This window comes from Procambarus clarkii, chromosome 55, assembly GCF_040958095.1.
Source record: "Procambarus clarkii isolate CNS0578487 chromosome 55, FALCON_Pclarkii_2.0, whole genome shotgun sequence".
NCBI classification, from domain to species: Eukaryota; Metazoa; Arthropoda; class Malacostraca; order Decapoda; family Cambaridae; genus Procambarus; species Procambarus clarkii.
The window spans coordinates 16,032,443-16,053,614 of NC_091204.1; the positions used below are offsets into that span (position 1 = coordinate 16,032,443).

The 21,172-nt window shown below is 36.4% G+C and overlaps 1 protein-coding gene across 3 annotated transcripts in view; it reads right to left on the reverse strand.

Moving 5' to 3' along the window:
* Nucleotides 1-246: 246 nt before the first annotated feature.
* Nucleotides 247-21,172, reverse strand: part of LOC123755218 (next to BRCA1 gene 1 protein) — a 28,395-nt gene continuing 7,469 nt past the window's right edge. For 2 of the 3 annotated variants that reach the window (XM_045737671.2, XM_045737686.2), the window contains exons 7-18: nt 20,475-20,937; nt 18,668-18,899; nt 18,001-18,225; nt 15,646-15,787; nt 14,779-14,981; nt 14,413-14,637; nt 14,036-14,200; nt 13,489-13,762; nt 10,126-10,664; nt 8,820-9,014; nt 7,370-7,513; nt 247-5,517 (exon numbers count right to left, since the gene is read on the reverse strand). In XM_045737671.2, coding sequence (XP_045593627.2) covers nt 5,371-5,517; nt 7,370-7,513; nt 8,820-9,014; nt 10,126-10,664; nt 13,489-13,762; nt 14,036-14,200; nt 14,413-14,637; nt 14,779-14,981; nt 15,646-15,787; nt 18,001-18,225; nt 18,668-18,899; nt 20,475-20,937 — 2,954 coding nt within the window. In that variant the 3' untranslated portion in view covers nt 247-5,370. The remainder of the gene's footprint in view (nt 5,518-7,369; nt 7,514-8,819; nt 9,015-10,125; nt 10,665-13,488; nt 13,763-14,035; nt 14,201-14,412; nt 14,638-14,778; nt 14,982-15,645; nt 15,788-18,000; nt 18,226-18,667; nt 18,900-20,474; nt 20,938-21,172) is intronic. The other variant, XM_045737679.2, reaches the window with a different exon arrangement.

The following is a 21,172-nucleotide window of genomic DNA, read 5'->3' on the forward strand; positions in this document are numbered from 1 at the left end:
GTTTGCACCCACACCCCCGCCACTCATTCCGATCTAACACCCAGTTCATACACACACACAGTTCCCTTAGGCAGGTGATCTAATGCCTCAAACAGGAATCCTATTTCAGCAGGGGTCTTTGTTTCATGCCACCCCAGCAGGCAGCAGAGGGGGAGTAGAAGTGACCCCTTGCCAAGAATATCCAATAATTGTGAGTTACTAAGCTTTCACTGCTAGCTAAAAGGAGACACTAGTAGTAATTCACAATTTACTATTATACTTTATTATATATGTTTATATAGTACAGATATATATATATCAGGCTTTATAACATTTGTAGTATACCATGTAACTGCTACTACACCAACTTGCTTGCTTGAATCACACAACTATGCTTCAACATGTTCAGGTTACTTAAGACTTGCAGGTCTCTCTCTCTCTCTCTCTCTCTCGTTTTGAGGAGTTTTATGCACCTGCAGTTTGAACAGAACTCTCACACATGTTTTATCATGGCCCTGGTAACAAAATTTTCATCATCTTGACAAATTATCAAACACAAACTCCTTAAGTAATTAATGGAATAAACAAGATTAACATAAAATATTGGCTTTCCTGTAAAGCAAACTTTAAAATTTTTTAAAAATCATAGATGAGACCTATCAACATCACAAATATTAGAGAAGTCTCAGCACTTACAGACGTTTACTATACTGCATATTCTACAGGCTGAAATTTAACTCTCCTTAATGACAAATGTACCTTAATGATAACACATCTTTATTCTAGTAAAACACAGATATTCCATCAAAATCATGCACCAAGGTGTCTATATAAAATAAAATGTGAAGCAATTATATAACTAGAAATGCAAATTGTTTACCCTCTACATTACTCGTCTAAATGTCCAGTTGTCCCTGTGCCTCTTCTACACAATACAGTGAATAACAAGATATTATTATATATCAGTAGAAAGAAATTTGGCTATCTATAAAGAGCCATTTGCTATACTTTCCCAACTTCTGTATAATTATAAACTAAACTTAAAACACTTCAGTTGCAGAATCCACTTATACTACATATTTTGGGTAATATTTATGACTGGTCCTAAAGCTCCACAAATAATGCAGACTCGGCAAAAACTATGGGTTAATGAAGCATATGCTAAATGGACATCTTCCAAATACAGTACATAAACTTTTATCTTGTGGAAAACTTAAAAAGTGATAAAAATAAATGGCTGACATTTACCTCATTCAGCATCTTTAAATCTTGAAATGACAAAATTCTGGTGAAGTATTATGTAAATTTAATACCTAACACTAACGGATTGTGAAATCTAACAGACTTATTATAATGTCCATCAAGAGTCAGCTGGGTAAACAAGAACTGTTGTCTGCTTCAATTTTTTACCAACAGTTAATTGTTTTACAAATCACATAATGCTCTACAGAACATCACTATGTTGAACCAAATATCTTCACCAAATATGATTACTGTATCAAATCCACAGATCTCCATTACTCTGCATTTCAAGTAGACTAGCATAAAAATACCAACATAGTCTGAGAAAGACTGACTAAACTTTGTTTAACTCATTACAAGATTGGTTAAGTTAGACATATATTGACGTCCATTTCTCACTGGCAGGATTTTTATTCTAAGACCTGGAAATTGTAGACTAGTTTACGATCTGTTAAACCACATGGTTATTTAAGTGAAGATAAAAAAATCATATTTACTGAAATATTTGATAGAAAAATGTGAAAATCTTGAGCCCTTATGGGCTCAAAATATGGCGAGCCCTAAAGAGCTCACCATAGCTCATGTTACATGGAAATTTTCTTCCGAGTAGCTGTATCTAGGTAAGGTGAATGAAGGTAAACAAAGTATTAGATTTCAAAATGACTTGGGAATTAGCAATGTCTTCATATTGCTATTTTCACTCAATTTATTAATTGCAAATTAAAAATATATATAAACCACAGAACTTATCAGAGCTCAACTCAAGTGACTAAGTAGAGTTTAGCCAAAGTTAAATAAGCATCCACCAACTACAGCTATTAGATATACTAAACAAAAATTATCATATAATCTGTATCGAGATGCAGGTAATCATATTTTATGAAGAAACATGATACAGAATAGAATTCCTATTTACTATGACAAGGCAATGTCTTATGTTAATTATATGCAATACATAATTATTTCTGGTACAAAATACAGCACAGTACTTTAGACGGAGCTTTTAATCTTGTTGTTGAAAAGCCTAGTGCAAGAACAGCAACATACATTAAGAGTGTATTGTGCGGTAAGAGTGTTACACAGGCGACATAATTACCCCCCACCGTACATCAGTCTGCACGCACGTGTCCACGTGCATCTGTTGCACTTGAGAAAATCCTCAAGTAAAATGACATCCATAACAGAAGCTCCTGTTCCCATTCTGTTTTTAGGAAACATTATTAACAGATATCGCTCTATGATCATATTTAATATATTTCCTTATACTTGCTGCAGAGCCCTTATATAAAAACTAAGCTACATGCACTATCATCAACTCTTGGATTGCATTCAGTAAGGACCAAAGCTTTACAATCCATACACCCATACTCAACCATAACTGCCAACTGATATTCATTCTTATATACCTTATACTGTAATAAATAAAAGTAACAAATATCTACAACAAAACAAAAAAGTATTACAATACGTTTGTCATGCAAAGAAATAATGACTTGCAAAACTAAGCTACAACAAAAGTTAATTTATTTATGAAATATGTTAAACTGGCTGCAAATTATACAACAAATTAACAGCATCAATTTACCTTCCAACTAAAACCACAAAATATCCAACAAGCATTTTTTTTTTAAGGAAAGTCCTAAGCAAATACACTAAAAGATCATGCACAAGCTGTGGAAAGTATCTTTAACTACAAACTTACCTAAATCATTTTACTTAATGCAAAAAGGACAAATAATACCCTCCTCATAACTAAATTATTAAAATATAATTAATAATAATCTTCTGTAACTAAGTGTTACAAGACCTCTTGTAATGTTACCGCCAATGGTCACCCTACACACTACAGTACTGTAGAATCTGCGTAATATCAAATTTGAACCATTTCACTTTTATGCCTATTGATGCAGGTATGGAGGTAACGTGTACTTGACTATTTATCAAGATCAACAGCTGATTCAATCCAACCTCAAATGTTATATTTTAAAAATGAACTCTTCATGTATGGTAGTACTACATGCACAGTATCTAAGAAAAATTATTTTTGACCTCTGAGAAAATGGCAGTAAATGGTGAAATGTTGGCAGACGTGCCAAAAACCAGTGGATTGCCAATGCACGAGAAAACAAAAATCCTGCATAAACATAAAAAATATATTACAATAACTGTTTATGATAAGCATTTAGCACTAAATGTCCAGAAATTTTGCAATTTCAATATTTCTGTAATACAACTTCAATTTTGGCATTATGCTTCAGGGTTGGCTAGAGGTGTTGTTTACCCATAGCGAAATCCTTCAGTCTTTTATTGCCTATGCATCTCAAATAGACCCAATTTCACACTGGGAAAATGGTAACGCTTACAGCAGCGTTCCAAAGCCAGTGAAAATATAAACAGCACCTGACCTGGGACAATCAAAATCAGCATTTGCCTTGGCAGCATGAAGGGAGTGTGGGGCATGGTTGATATGCCACAAGAATAATGCACACATTCGTAAATGTACCCATACAACTTCATTTATACTGTACAAGTACATACAAAAATATTAGACATATTAAAAATACCAAGTAAAAGTAATTAAGCATATATGAATAAAAAAAATTATCAGCCATTCTGGCAACTACAAGAGAGTGAGATGACAACTTTCAATTCCAAAACCAACATTTTATTGGTTTTATGTAAAAAAACAAATATTCTACATGTATGCATTTATGTATGAATGAATGATTCGGTAAGTATAAATAATATATAGATAGAATTCTCCAAGCACAGCAGTGAAGGTGTTAAAAGAAATAAAAATAATATATTAAGATTACAATATAGCAAATCTTTAGTTCTCATCCTATGTCTCCATATTGGTGGAGTCTTGCTTCCATGCACGCTCCATTCTCTTACATCTCTCACTTGACATTTTTTTCAATACTCAACAGAGAATGTCACTACAATACTGCACTCATAATAATTGTAAAATGTTAAAACTTGAGAATACAATATTTAAAAAACTAATGCAGTTTATAATGCTAAACTTTCTAGCAGGCATAATGTGCAGAATTGGTAGTAATCAAGCTTTCAGGTAGACTGTTGATGCACAAAATGATGAAATTTGCCTCAAGTATAACAAAATTAATAATCCTGTACTAATCATATGCAGATAATTTATAATATATATTTAATGATCCTTTAATCATATCCAAATCTAACTACAGTATTTTGAGAACAATGAGATGCATGTGCACATACATACAAAAAACTACAAAGCATAAAAACTGTGTCTGTACTTAAAAACTTATGTTTACAACATTTAAGGAAAAATTCTAAAATTTTCTGGTGATTCTAATTAGTAACTTTCTTCCCTAACTAACACTTTCTTTCCATCTGACTTGCAGCCATTTTTTTACAGTTAAATACAATTGAATTTATTATTTTGTATGTAATCTATGCACATACCCAAACACCTCAGCCTTTCATTTATCCTAATATAATATTACTTATACAGCAAGTCATCTAAGGCTTTATAGTTTATGAAAATACATAATAAATTAAAAATCTGAAGATTTACTCCAATTAATTCCAACAATGCCTATATGACATTAATGCAACACCACACACACACACTCCACCCATTGCCAAAACCACTCAATCTCATCAAACAAGCTTCTGGCAAAACTGCTCAATGCAGCAACACAAAATTGGAATATGGCATCATTATCCAATTTGGACTAACAACAAACTGTAATCATTAGCACAACAAAAGATCAGGGGTAAGCAGAGCCACGCTGCAATTCTAGCAATATCCTTAACCAATGTTATGAAAAAATATTTTCTACGACAGCATAACTATATAAAAGCTATGCACGAATATGGTCCCACTATGGGATGTGTTACTGTTTGGCTTAATTATATAAAAAAAAATATGTTTATTAACATAAGAAGCATCTTATTTAAAACAGCAAAATTTAATGCTTCCCAATCAACCACACTAAATGCTTACTATTATAGATGTGAAATCTTTAAAAATCTTGTCTTTCTACAATAAAAAAAAAAAGTCTACAACTTAAGATTGATGTATACCATAAGAATTTAACTGCTACTCAAAGTTTAGCATTTCCAATGGCTGGCAATGATAAAATGAACACATCAGCAATTAATTCACTGACAATTAAGAACAATAAGTTCTGCCACGGCACAGGATACATCATTGTCATACTTTGTAAGAAGCTGTTGATTCACATCACGGTTGGTGAAGCCCATGTCTTCTAGTTGTTGCATGGGAGGTGGTAGTGGAGATCTTTCTTGCTGTGGACAAATAACTAATTTCAATAAAAGTAGCTACTTACAATGACTACCAGTATATCTAACTATACTTTTCTAAAGCATTAGGTACATGAAATTTCCCACAGTTGTTTTCTTTTAGAGACAATGAACTTGTGTAAAAACAAGACCTGTGGTGAATATGAAGAACACCTTTCCGAGTGGTGCACTCGGTTGTTTGCTAAGATGAGGTTTTTTCTCATTCCATTGAAAATGATAATAGAAAGTCAAGCCTAGTAAACAATTTGAATAGCATTTAGGGATTTTTTGAAAGGCATCTGCCAACTCATAATAGCACTAGGAAGGCACTGGAGAAATACTCCAGTGCAGAATGATCTCTAAATATTTATTCATAATCACTTGACCCACTTCCAAGTCCTACGTGGAATCACAGGGTCTGACGAGGAGCAGTCTTGATAACCATCACGTTGACCCGCTATCTCACACCATTACAGGTGACAGCCTGAACATTGGGTTCCCCAGCTCCGGTCTCCTAACATTCTTTTTCTTAAGAATCTCTGCATACAAGAATTGGGGACAAATGAGAGAATGGGAGTAACCATCTGTACTGTTCAGAAAGATGTTTTTCATATTCACTCAAAAATCTTATTTTTGAGCTATCCATTTTGGCAGATAAGGATAGATTAGGAGTAAAATAATAAGGAAAACTAGAGTACAGTAATAATGAATTGAATATTACTCGCCCATGCTGCAGAGTGGTGCTTGAAGAAGTTGCAGGAGTAGCATCACCCTTAATAAGACAATACACTACTATATACAATCCAAGTAAAAATAAATGACAGCCTCAAGAAAGGGGCTGTGCTTTAATCCCATCTAAACTAATGCCATTTTCTGAATGAGAGCGTGTGCTAGCAACAGTGTGGGAGACCTAACGTTCCGAACCATAAGGCTGAGACCGCAGGTGTAACCCCAGCCCTCAAGGCTGGCCCCAGGCTGGGCTTGAGGAGTAGAACTTCCAAAACCTCATCCAAGTACACTCCAGGTATTGCAGGTAAATAGAAAGGTGGTCAAGCTTGGCCAACCTGAGGTTGATACTTGTTCTGATATTGATATTGAATGAAAGTTTGAAGCCTAGCTGGTTTTCTTTGTCAATATATCTATTGAGAATGACTTTGCTAGGTGTTTCTGGCAGTTCAGCTGGATTTTGGTCTATAGTTATTTGGGGAATGTTTCTTAGCTATACCACACACTTGAGCTTTAGAATCTTACCCAGTGTACAATGTCTGCTTTTGACCCATCTTTGTGTTCTGTTTTGCATACTGTACATTTCCTCTTCAGATTTGATAGCCTTCTCTGATTAAGCTTTGTTGTGAGATGGCATTGAGAAGCTACTGAGGGGATCCCCTCACAGAAATAAAGTGCTGAATCCCAGCAACCAGTCCCTGGTCCAGTCCAATGGTTTTTGCCACATCTAATTCCTCCAGGTGTCTCCTTTTCTTGTCTACTGAAACTTCTAGTCTGTCTAGTCTTGCCCATGGCCTTCTGTTCTCACTTCTCCTTGAACACCCATCTGATTTTGGTTTGTAGACTTCCAGGAACCTCTTGCTGAGTTCTTCAAACACATTTTTGGTCATTTTCAGCGAGTGTTCTCCCTGTTCCCGCAGTCTGATCATATGGTCACAAACTATTTTCCTTCATGCATGGCTCAGCAGAGCCCAGAAAGGGCTCTGAATGAATGTTTAACATTTATTTCCATTAGATGTCTATCAAGTTTGATTCTAAATGCACAAAGAAGCATCTGGTAAAATACAGGAGAGGTTCCCAGGGTCAAAGATTCACATTTCCCCTTTAAAAAAAAAACTTATGACTTATTTACCTTGGGTTGCAGTGGATTACTGTCTTGAACAGTCGCTTCTTGCTCTGGAGTTTCTTCTGGTGGTGTACAATGGGATTCTCTTGCTGCATCATCTTCAAGGCGATACACTCGTCCTGCAGAATCTGCTGGTGGTGACAGCATCTCCTGTGGAAAACCAAGTTAGTCTATACACCACATACAAGGTGAAGTATAGGGGACCACAAGAAATGAGATGGTGTGGTTGGTTGGGTCTAGGACAGATGAGGTGGAGTGTAAGGGGGCTATGAGGGATGAGATAGAGAGTGGGGGCAGCTGTTTTAACTGTTAAAGTACCACAAAGAAAACAGACAAGTAATAGACAAGTTCGAACCCTCATCATTGCCCTTGTGGATTTGTTCACTAGACAAGTACTGTAATATTAATGTTCCAAGAGAGGGCATATTACCAAGGATGTAAATAACTGACAAAAGTTATATGGCCTGAGTACTATCCCTCATTACAAGAAGTTTATCAGGGCCCAATTAGATTAAAATGTGGGTATAACCTTGATTGGGCACATCCCTTAGGAAAACGCATGCCTAATTTCATAAACTAACCAAGCAGCTTGGAATGGCTGTTAGCCATACAGAAATATTATGACCACTATACAGCACCAACTAAAAAACAAAGATTATTCTCTACTTGTTAAAAACTTCAGATTATTTGTTGTGTTGACAGTAATAATGAGGCAACAGATGTGCACTCAGTTCTAATATAAATGAATGCATAAGAGCAGCAGCTTTTCAGCCGGCAATGACGGGAGCTTCTCTTGTACTGTATTCACATTGCATGATCCACCTTAGGTATTAAGAGATTAAATACATACTCCACTATTATTTTTTCTCTATTTGCTATATAAAGCAAGGAAAATTATTCAGACATAATTCAAATAATTTTCAAACTTGGCAAGTATTTCAACACTTAACTCTTTCATAATTTTGGTTTTGTCCTGCTGTATCACTTGGATATTATTATATTTTTTGGATGGGGTCTGATTATTAAATTACTTATAATTTTAAGCCTATTCCCTATTAACCTAAAATAACTATCCTCTTATTATAAAATATGAAAACACTTTCCTAACCCATAATTTATACTATCCAATGTTACAATCTTGTTTCCTTACTTCCCTCTCAGCTTACATTGGACGAGTTATAAAAAAAATGCAGCAAGATGGTGCCCTCTCAAAATGGCAGTCAGAGGGGTCCCAGAAATTTATTAAATCCCCCTTACTGCTTGACAATACAGTATTAATGCATGCCAACCTTGCTCCTGTTTGTTAAAACTAACTGCCCTTGTGAAAGAGTCAAACAGAAAGTAATACTACTTGTGATAACCAGAAAGAAAAGAAGGCTTCGTATTGGTGACACAGTAGAGAACAGGAAGTGTGTTTAATCCTACACAAAACAATGATCGGAAACATATTCCTGACCTGGTTTATGCGAGTTATTAAGGTGCGGGCTGTGTTCCACACTCCACGCACCAGGTCCTCAGGGATGATGCTTACCAGTTCATCTGGCAATGCACCTACAAGGTCAACAGGAAGCTCCTGCAGCTCGGGAATTTGGTTTGTGGCTGCCTTTTGACCCTCATCTTTCATCCTGGAGTTGTGTCCAGGTTCTTTATGCTGTAAAAATAATAAAACATTTAATAAAATAAACATGGAGGAATAAAGTCAGAATAATATATAATATTTTCATTATCCATTCAACCTTTTATATATATAAAGCAAGCTGTTAAGATGCAAAAATCTCTAGATATCGCTGATTATAGTTATACAAATATCAACATATAAACAATATTACCCCAGCATTAAGTCTTGCCAAAGAACTTTTACTCTAATAAATAGCTTTCTTCATCTTCAACCCACCTTTCCTCAATTGATTATAAACTAATTTTATCCCACTACCACCTTTCTGGTTTCCACCACCACCACCAGCAGACACAATCATCACTACCATCCCCCCCTTTCACCACCACAAATCGTAAACATTTCGCCTAGCTTCCACTACCACCATCAAAACTGCTAATACCACTGCCCAATCCTCCACAACCACCTCTTATTAATTCACCCTAACTCAATTGTAACCCACGATCTGTCTTGTAAGATATTTAATAGAGAAGCAAAACCTTTAAGACACAAAACCTACTCTTCAGTCAAGTAATAAAAGGCTCCAAAAGCTCTTTAAGGGCTTAGGCAGATATACATATTAATGTATATTTTTAACTATGTGGAAATACCCGTCCATTTTCCAAATGTGAAACTTGTCTAGTTAGCAGGCTCTATACACAAGCTCAAAACCTACACCAATCCATTTAAACTATTGAGACTTTTCAGCACAAGTTCTGAAAAGCATTTACAATGTACAGTACTTCAAATCCTGTTATTTCCAGCATTAAATCTTCATTCCTGTATCACAAGCATATAAATATGCATATGAATGACTAACTGTGTATATAGGCATGAGTCAATATCACACCATTTAACATTATTTAGCCGAGCTTCACTATGGTGTGATGACAAAGGGTTACCACTCCACAAACATTTATATAAGAATTCACTCCAATAAAAACAGTGGAAAATAATCATAGGCCTACCCTTTAACTTAATATTGCTTTTCCAAATCAATCAAATGTCTTAATATTTAGGTCCTTCCTTCAATCCATTTTAATATTACTTGTGAACATTAATAAAGTAAGTTTTCAAATTATTGAAAAAAAATCTGGAAAGTACTCACTTGAGCCGAGCTTGGCTGTTCACACACTACACCTTGTGTATCTTCCGACCCAGTTACCCATGTTGCTTCATTCTGGTCTTGTTGCGAGGGACACTCACGATCAGAACTAACAGTACTGGTCCTAGCTTGATGGACAGTGTAAGTTAAGTTAGTTCTCAGAGCTTCAACTGGTATTTCCATAAATGGCTTTGTTTCTGTAGGAGGATGAGTAACTGGGATCTTGTTTCTATCAACTTCACTGGAATCATCACAAGCTCCTGAACCTCCCTTCTGAGACCTAACAGCACAATCTTGTGTCAGCTTTCCTGCTGGGAGCATCTCAATAACTGTCCTTGAATAGCCATCTTCCCGACTAGTATTTGACGATGCTAAAGCTTCAACCCCACACACTGCCTGATCATCTGCTGCTTCAGAAAGAATTGCAGTAGTTCGCTCATCTTCATCTGCTGTAAGAAAGTCAGGAGACTCAAGGCGGTCGGCTTCAGTATAAATGCCTTGGGCAACTTTAGATGACTTTGCCAGTTCAGCTTCCACAAGATCTGTTGGAAGTATGCAATCAATATGATAAAAATACACACTTGTGTATTTATGAGATGTATGTAAAGAAATCACTGATTTATGTAATCAATTACAAAAAATTCAGCAGATGCAAGAGAAACTGTTACATGAAGGAAAATATTGATGGGAACAAATATTACCAGAATTTTATAAATGTAGCCATATTACATACGTGAAAGGCATGCCATTTAATATACACATAACACACAAAACATCTGAGCAGAATTAAGGAACAGTCAACATAATATAAACATGACTACACAAGAGCAGTCTTTTTGATTGCCTGCCTCATAGCTTTTTTGTACAATGTGTGTTTAACTTCTCTGACATTCATGTTTTTTGTTGTATCTCTTCTTAAAGTTGTGGATGAAAGATACTTCCACAACTTCTGCTTTTAGCACACTTCCATTATTGACTGACCTCCAGAACAGGAAATTAGCATCTTCTTAAGTTTCTTTAACTCATTTGTTTCTCAGCTACTACCTGTCCCCCCTTTTGTTTGATTTTATCTCAGTTTATTGAAGCTGTCCTTATCACACCTTCTCTATTCCCATCAATCTTTCCATTAAGTGATCATATTTTGTTTGCTGCTCTTTTTATCCAAGGTTGCGATGTGTGTTCCCTTCAAATGTCCCCATAGTTTAATCTTCTTAATTGAAGAATAAGTCTTGTTGCAGACCTCTGCACTTTTTCACAAGCTGTGGATTATGCCTTACTTAGTACTTAGCATGGTCGTGCTAAGTACTATATTCTAGTATTGATTTCACATAAGCTGTGTATATTGTCTTGAAGGTGTCCTTATTTAGCATTTTAAATAAAAATTCTTACATTTACGAACTCCACCCATGTTATTCATTTTTAAACAAAAATTATGAATTGCTTCACAAATTGCCTGAAATTACTTTTTCTTTTACCACCTCTAAGTGCAATAATGCCAATGCAATATGGCCAATTACTCACAGTGGGTTATCAATAATAGTAAAAGCTGAAAGCAGCAGCATGGAATCAAAGTGAATTCCAACAGATTATGGACCGTGTCTAACTCAACCTGTTAGGCAGGGAATTAGAGCAGAGTACTGGTTCATCAAATTTATTTGATATGTGGCTAGTAATGATGTGGTTTCCTGTCATGGGAATGACAGATTTATATTTGAGGGAGAAGGAATCACTGATACAACCATGTTTAAATTAAAGTAACTACCGATAGTTAATTACCCTTAACCCAATATAAATGGCTTGGGAATTGTCTTTACTCCGTGATGCATCGTACGCAGAGCTATAAACAGTACTTATCCTGCAGATGATACTCGAGCCTCGTAATGTGCCTTAATCTTAACGCTGCAATTTGACACTTCACTACACAGCTACCTATCACTGCTGTGTTCAAGGAGGGCACTCAATAAGGAACTCAGGAAATTAATTTGCACGTGTTGCAAAATAATCCTACACAGACCAAAGGTCCAGTTATTCAATATCCTCCCAGCAAGTATAAGAAATATTACCAGAACAAGTGTAATGCTGCAAGAAAAAAATGGACAGTTTTCTGCAAACAGTGACAGACCAACCGGACTGAAATGGGCCTTTGGGCCAGTCCAAGCAACAGCCTGTTGGACCAAGCTCTCCCAAGTCAAGGTTGGCTCCAGGGCAGGAATGGAGAGAACTCTCGGAACCCCACCCAGGTACAATCCAGATTCACATGCTCTATCTTTCAACTAGCACTCATGAGAGCCTTTACTTTATTAAATGGGGTCACACAAATTTGCATTAAGAGTACTGTACGTCCAGTCTACAGGTGGGACACCCATTCCAGGCTTTGGCAACTTGATTTAACTGGGATACCTTAGGGTGCCATGAATGTTAGAAATGTCACGCAATAAAATTTTAAGTTCTTATGTTAATAGGCAGCTTAAACACACTTACACATCCGCTCTGCTTTGTAGCTATAGATGCTCAATCTAGTCTGCTTGGCCTTGATACCACAGCAGGAGTCAATTAACAGAAGAGGCCATGCTGACGTTCTGTGAATTTCAACTCTGCAATGAGGGTCACGTGGTTTGACTAACTTACACCACAGCTACCCTCACTATTGCCTTCTCTAATAAATATTTGGGACTGCTAACCTTGTGGCTCTATTCAGAAAGGAACCCACGTCTAACAAGTACAATTTCCAAGGAGTGAATGTCCTTGCTCTCCCAACAAAGGCCAACACCTCACTAGCTCATTTCACTGAACCTCTATATAGATACACCAATCAAATATAGCTTCTATTATAGCTCATCTGATTGGTCTGATGATAGATTCATATAATATCATCAGAAGTATGGAGCCCACTTTCATCTTTCCCAGCCCACCTAAGTAAGGTCAAGATGACCTGACCACAGATCAGCTAGCCATTAACTGCCTCCACCAACACTAAACAAAATGGAGGACATTCACCCATGCTATACAACAAACGAATAAGCTTTCATCATCTTGTCACAAACAGACATCGCATGTCTTCCTTCAAACTTTACACAAACTGTAAATACGATTACCTATTCAGGGACACCCCCATGATGGTATTTCAACTCGAGACAATGATAATCATACTGCACAAGACACAGCAACCTGCAACTATGGGTGTGCAGGTATGGCCGAGAAGTTTCCACATACTCCAATGTATGTATTCAGATGTGACTTAAGGATACTATACACAGGAAATGAATCATTCAACATTATGTTTAATGGTGGAGAAAGTGGTTTTATATATTTTAACCTAATGTTTGGAGCTTTCCCCCCCCCCCGCACTTTAAATTTGACACTTACCCACATGTGACGACTTCATGTTGAAACACTCGGGCAAGTTGACAACATAATACTCTTGGTCTGAAAGCTCTGTATCAGATTCATTTAATATAGCTTGGTCCTCTGAGTCTAATTCAGAGAATGACCCACTAGAGATGCTCAGTGAATCAAATTGTTGAGTCTTTGGAATAACACTGAGCCCATACTGAAGCTTGGTCCCTGCTTGTTGATCCTTCCCATTCATAGATTCTCTCAGTGACTCGACAGACTCCTTCGCCATTTCCTTTAGTGGTACCTGTGAGAAACAAATGCACATATTGTATTAAATATGAAACATATAACGTGTGTTGTTGTTCGGACACTGCTGATGCAGCAGCAAATATTTATTTGCATGTTGCTTAGTGTCACAGTTCAAGCAGATGACTATATTCTCTATGTGGATTTCAGTTACCTCTTATGACATGCAATTTAAACAAGGATTATACAATGAAATTGGAAACAGGGCAACAATATTTCCATAGATAAACTTTTTACTGTCTTAGGTTTAAGCAATAACAGCCATACTGACCACAGCATGTGCCTGAGGCAGAAAGGGAATAATTTCTGGAGTTGAAATCCCAGAAGAAACCACTTCAGCATCATCTTCAAATGAAATCAGGTCCTGCTCAATTCTCTTTGTATCCACAGCATCAGATACCACATCGGGGCAGGACAAAGTCATACACTGCAGGCTCTGATAAGACAAATATTTTATCACATTTAAGAAGAAAATATAAATTTTGTCCAAGTTTACCACTTTGTTTTAGTAATTATGTTAATATTCCTACACCCTCTTGTATAATCCCTTGACATCAAGTGCAGCTCTCATCAACAATTTACCATGTTCACACTGCTAACAACATTACATCTCTACTAGTAATCAGAGTCAAATAAAGCAATATATACCTTTGACAGTTCCTTTTGAGCTGGATCTTCAGCATCATAATAGTTTTCAACAATGCCAACCTCAAGGTCTAGTTGAGATGAAAAATCTGAATGGGTACAAAGATCCTCTCTTGGCTGTCCACGGGGTTCACAAGCTAAACCAGTAGATACCTGTATATAATTCTCCTCTGCTAGAGCCCCTTGTAGCATGTTATCTTTGGACATATCTGACATATCTGGCAATTCCTATGGAAAAATAAAATAAATTGAGGCAGTGTACACAGGCACATATCTGTAAACCAAACTTAAGTCAACTTATACCCAACTGATACACTTTTTCATATAATAAATGTCATCATATGCAATACATTTAAAAATGAGAATTACCTTTACATCTGTAGCTAAGCTTGGCAGCATAAGACTCCTTTCAACATCTGATCTCTGCTCATCATCAGAATTTTCTAACGATTTAAGGTGTGGTCTATCAGAATTTGGGTCTCCTATAACATGTATTGCGCACCACATCTGGTTTCCAAACACTCGTCCTTTCTGACAAAATCTCCAGTGTGTTGCGTACCAGCCAGGCTCACCTAAAAACCATAATTCAATTATTCAGCTATAGTTTAATTAAACACTGGTCCAAGACAAGTATGCTGGACCAACACTGGACCAGCAACAAAACTGATATACAGGCAATGAGTCACAATAACGTGTCTGAAGGTATAACCAAACCCCACATCAGAAGAAGCAAAACTGATGACATTTTGGTCCATCCTGAACCATTATCAATGTATATTGATGGTCAAATACAACTTGATAATGGTCCAGGACGGACTGAAATGTCGTCGTTTCTCCTGATGTGTGGTTTGGTCATCATAACATTGATATAATTGCTATTCAGGAACCAACATTCACACACCTACATCTCAAAAACTTTTTTGAAAGAATTGGCCTAGCAAGGGCAAAGTTGTGCCAAGCCAAACCAAACAATGCCTGCCTGTTTACCTAGTAGCAAACACTGTAAATTCTATAGCAACCTAATCTGCCTTTACTTTAAGTCAACTTAGTAAATAGGGATCCAAACACTGGTCTAAAACTCATCTGTTAAATCCAGCAGGATGCTGAACCTGAGGTTCTTACATCGAGTGGGACTGTAAACAGAATAATGCACATTCCATGTGAAAACAATAAATTCAAAGCCATTAATTCTCCAGTCTCCATTACCATTTGCAGCGACCAGTCTTCATAACTCACTTGGTGCTGTAAAGGTTATGGAGATGTCACCCTCTTGTCCTGGTTCCAGAGGGGGGCACACCACCTTCTTCAGCGACGGTTTTAGCTTCCAGCCAGCAGGTGAGCCACGGAATCGTACTTGAGTCCACTTACACAAAGTTGTCTGAAATAATTGTGTTAATTAAAAGAATCAATAATTGCATAATTTTTTTATATCAATCTAGTTTATACCAACTATGAAAGCTAAATTTAAAAGCAAGATGGTCTATTTCAATTATTTTAATTTGTTTTAATGAACCCATTGAATGTTCTTTCAACAGCATTAATTAAGCAGAATTAAGCAAGTATTTAGGACTGTAGTGTGATACTAGTTTTCTGAGGCCCTACAGCAATCAATAACCCCCAATCTGAAATGCATTAAATGGTGTTTGGGCACACACTGACTTTTTATTTCAGAGTCATAACATATGGGACTGATACAATCAGAATATGTATGGCATCCATTTCACTCTCTGGAAATAAGAAATCCCTATAGCCAATACCCAGATAATAGTAAAATTAAAGACCGTACATGAACATACATACAAAATGTTAATTAAATTTATATAGTAATGCTATAGTGAATATATTTTATATAATTCTGCAAACATTTTAGTTAGAAAATCCGTTCTTATAAATTTTGTATATTACAATACAGGAAATGTATTTTTTGCAATTCTATCAAATGTAGTTAGGAGAGGAATGGGGGAAATGAAAGGAGAGGGAAAGGGGAAGGATGAGAAAAGGAAGAGAGAGATGGGAGGGGGGAAAAGGATGGGAGAAATGGGGAAGAGAGAGATGATGATAGGATGGGAGGGGGAAAGGGGATATGAGGTGATAACGAGAAAGGGAAGGGAAGAAGGGGGGAGAGAAGGGGGTAAAGGTTTCAGAAATTCAGTCTAGAAAAGTATTATTAAAGTATTAAAATGCCTGTCACCTCACAATCATCAATAGTGTACTGAGAAATCATGTCAAGATTAGCTAGGGTGTCTGCAGAAGAGCAAATTACATGTCAGTAATATGTTCATTTCAGAGTAGCATGTGCCTTTCTCTGAAAATAAAAGTACAGTACTTTACAGTAGACTCTTAATTATAAGTATTATTTGCACCAGAAATCCAGATACTGTACAATGGAAAAATCCTGTTTTAGAAGGCTCATTATTATAATTGACCGGAAGAAAAAATAATGGATGTGTTCCAGTGGGCTAAGTCCATGCAATCACTAAACAAAATATTTAAAACTATACAAATGTGTGTGATTTTTATATTGATTTTCAGTGTGTTCAAATTGTGTTCTATCATTTGCAATAATAATAATGTGATACTGTAATGTTTAATAGAAAATTAGTAAAAAACATTACAAAATTTAGATATAATGGAATTCCAATTTCAACACGAAACATCAAGGAAAGAGTGTGTCGAAGCCGGAGAACACTGTACTTGGATTATTTTTTGAGGGGGGGACTTTTATGTTTGACACACATGAAGCTGGCAAACAGAACAGGCTTTACAAGCCTAAGGGAGGCATCATTTTGAACATTATACATCGCCAAAGAGAGGCTAGTCTCAGCATATGCAGCACGTAGTTCAGGTTCAAGTACGTTTATTGAGACAATTAAAACATCTCTCAAAAGGACAGAGTAGCTTAGGCTCTTTCTACCCTTACCAACATGTAACTTAGACAATAATAAACACAAGGTAAGAAAACCAAAGTATTTGGCAAAAAACTGATACTGGAAATTAGAAAATGTGAGCTATGGAGAAAGGATAAGAAAACTAGACTTAATAGCATAGGAAGAGAGAGCGAGCAAGCAAATTATTTATGATCACAATGTACAAAATGATCAGTGAAATAATCAAAATGGATAAGGATAACCAGTTTTGTACAAGATAAAATAGAACAAGAGAATACACAAGAAAACTTTAACCACAGATGATCCAAAGAGATTCTGAGGAGGACATTTTCAGTGTAACAAAAATTAACACCAACAAACTTAAGAGGAATTAGTAAATGTTAATTCTATTCATAGGTATAAAAGTAGATATAACAGAACCATAAAATGTTGGCAAGTCACACAAGACAACTGATGGCCAGGTGAAAGGGACGCAAGAGCTGGACCTCATTTCCTGCGAACACAAACAGGCCAGCCATGGCAGACATAATGGAAACTGCCTCCATTCATAGTGTCATGGGTAAGCACAAAGACTACCAAAATGTCAGGGGATATAAATACCGAGGATATTTAAATGCCCTGATTTACTTTTAATACTGCCTAATACTTTTAAACATTCACTTTTAATACTATATAATAGGACTTGCTTGCAATAAATACTAACTTTTTCATTCCAGGGCATCACTCCAGAATTAACTACTCGCCAGGTCTTGACAAACTCTTTTCCAGGAGGCACTTGAGAGCCATCAGGATAGGTTATGTCCTTAAGGTAAAGAGCATCATAGCCACGTGTGGCACCACCTCCATTCCCTTCAGTAGGAGAGTCTTCAGCTAAAGCTTCCAGCTCCTGTAAAGCTGCATGCAAGAGAGATGCATCCACAGGGAACCCCTGAAAGATAAAACTTGCTTCATTAACACACATACGCCTATGGTTACTATTTAAATAGTTCACCAACCAATACCTACTATGAATCACTCAGTCAAGGAATCTCAAACATGTGCCATCTTGAGGACTGGACTACTGTACAGTGCTACCTTGTGTGCTACAAGTTCACAATACTTTTGATCTTCAATAACTGAAGGTGTATGTAGAGCTTTATTTTTAGCATAAACTGATACTAAAACTTTTTCAAGGTTGTGCACTATTTAGTGGACAACTTTGTCTTTGTAATGAATGTATGAATAAAACACACACCGAGCAATTAACATGATTTTTCCATATATGTTCAATGCATGGATATGATTAAATTTACCATCAGTCATTAATGCAATGCTGTACTATAATGCACTCTAATATAAACGAGGACAACAAGCCGTTCTCTCAGCTGTACCATATTATCAATGCTGAGTTTTTTTGATTTTCCAGCTTTCCAGTTTCCAGCTCTACGATCACTGCGTCTCTGCTGTCTGTGTTCTGCTGCAATAACTCTATGATGTTTGTCCACCATCTTGCGCAGCTTGTTGAATTCCTCTGGAGAACACGACTGTTTCTTCCTCAGCCCTTCCATCTTAGCCAAGACTTTCTCCTGTGTACGACTGGCCTTATCCATCTCCTCAGGGTACCTGCAACATCAACAGATTAGTTACTCCATTACAAAAGAATGATAGATTACAGGAACTTATTCATATATGGCAAATAAAAAAAAAAAAAACTTCAAATAGCCCTACTTGCCAGGAGTTGCCAGTCCATAAAGAAACACTCAAAGAATATATTTTTTATTGTCTTCATATACAAACTGGAAACAATGTATCTTAAGATACAGTTAATGCTGTATTATACCAGCATTAACTTTTTTTTTTTACAATGAAAGACAGATTTCATTTCATTTAAGTGAGCAAAGTAAGGTTACATCAGCTCAAGAACAGATCATACACCGATTATAGTAAATTATAGTAAACACATTCAAAGAGTTTAATTTATCATATAAAAAATGCCTACCACATTGAGAAGAGATGATAGGGAGGGTAAAACTTCGGGGTATTTGTATCAATGGTGACCATTGGATATGTGCAAATTTGGGAAACAAAAATCACTGTATACATTGAATTATTTAAGCACCAAAATCTGAAAGATGCAAATACCATTTACTTACTTTGAACCAGACCACATAGTTGATGATCATCTTTCGTTTTCAACTACGAATAATCTCCAGTAGCTGAGGCAGCAAAACCAACACCTGCATTGTGATTTTACACATTTTACTCGACAGGAAACTCAACATAGCGAAGGAACTCGAAAACCTCAGTTGAAAAGGTAAATTAGAGTGGCTACCAGTCTGACAACACTAGAGAAGAGAACCCTAAAACCAGAGTTGAAGTAAGCTACACAACAAGGAACATTCAAAGCAGCCAGCATAAAACCTAGTGAAACATTTAAAGCATGACCCTAAACATGCTAAAACTGTCTACAGGAAGGCAAGCAAACATTTTAAAGAAACACTGCAGATACAGCAAGTCATGCATCAATAAGAGTGCTAGGCAAGAGAACCCGAGCAACTCGGGTTGCCATGTAGTGACGCTTGGGGTAGTTGAGTGGCGAGTTGGTTGGCTGTTCCGATTTTTGTTAGTTGGCGATCTCTAAGCATTTCTCAGGTTGTGTTTTGTGTTACATTTGTATTTTTAAGCAGGTAGTTCACCTTAATGGTGGGCTTAAGCATCGACAGCTTCTCCTACCCTGGCTTTGCACCCTGGAGAGACCACTCCAGACCGACAACCATAGTTAAACTCCATAGTCTCTCGAGACTGATGGATGCCTACTATTATCTATAATCCTCACCTGTTTACCACCCCAATAATGGTTGGGGAGTTATGATGGGGAGAAAGACAACATTTAAAATACTGTACTATTGTGGTGGGCATAGATGGTAGCAGGAGCCTGGTGCATTGATAGTGTCCTTTCAGTGCCGTGACAAACTAAGGAAAGCCAGTGAGATCAGCTAAGAAAAAATTCTCAGCCATGAATAAGTAGATAACTCGAGTAAATGCCATATTTCAAGAAGACTACAGATAGAACAAACATATGATACATTTCCTAACAAGGAACATCTAATGAATAACATACTAGTTAAATACAATAGTTTGGAACAGTATCCCCTTAAATAGGATCTTTAATTGTTAGTTGAATCTAATTACACTTACTTTAATGCAAACTTCTTTTTATCTTTCTCTTGCAGTTTCAAAAATTTCTCTGTTAATTTTTCTTGTTTTTTAAGAATTTTCTCCTCGACTTTCTCTTGCTTCTTGATAAATTTTTCTTCCAATTTCTCCTGTATCTTGAAAAATCGCTCCTCAACTTTTTCTTGCTTTCTGACAAGTCTCTCTTCCTCTCTGGCAAACTTTTTACGCTTTGCTCCAATATCACCCCCTTCAACCTTTTCTGGGGTTTTCTTCATTCTTGACTCTGAATGTGATTCTTTTATAATACTATCAAGATCTTCCATTTTATCCTTTTTGACTTTATGGTCAAAGATGTGCAAGTCAAGATTTGCCTTTACTGCATCTGCTGCTAGGAGTCGCTGGCTCTCTATTTCTTTCCCGAAACATGCTGGATGAGGAGGCTTCTGTATTGCTTCATTGTCTAAATGGCAATAAGATATCTCATCTGAAAATATACCATTAACCTGCATTAGATATATAATCTGAAAATATATCATAATATAAGAAGAGAATGTATTTATTTGCAGTATATATAACTTGCATGAATGAGAAATTAACAACTATAACAAGACACTGACAATTGTGAACAACTTCTATGCAATATAAATGCTGCTCTGATACAGTAAAGCAATGCAACTGTCTGAAAGTATAGTACTTTTTTTTCCACTTAAAAGTTTTGC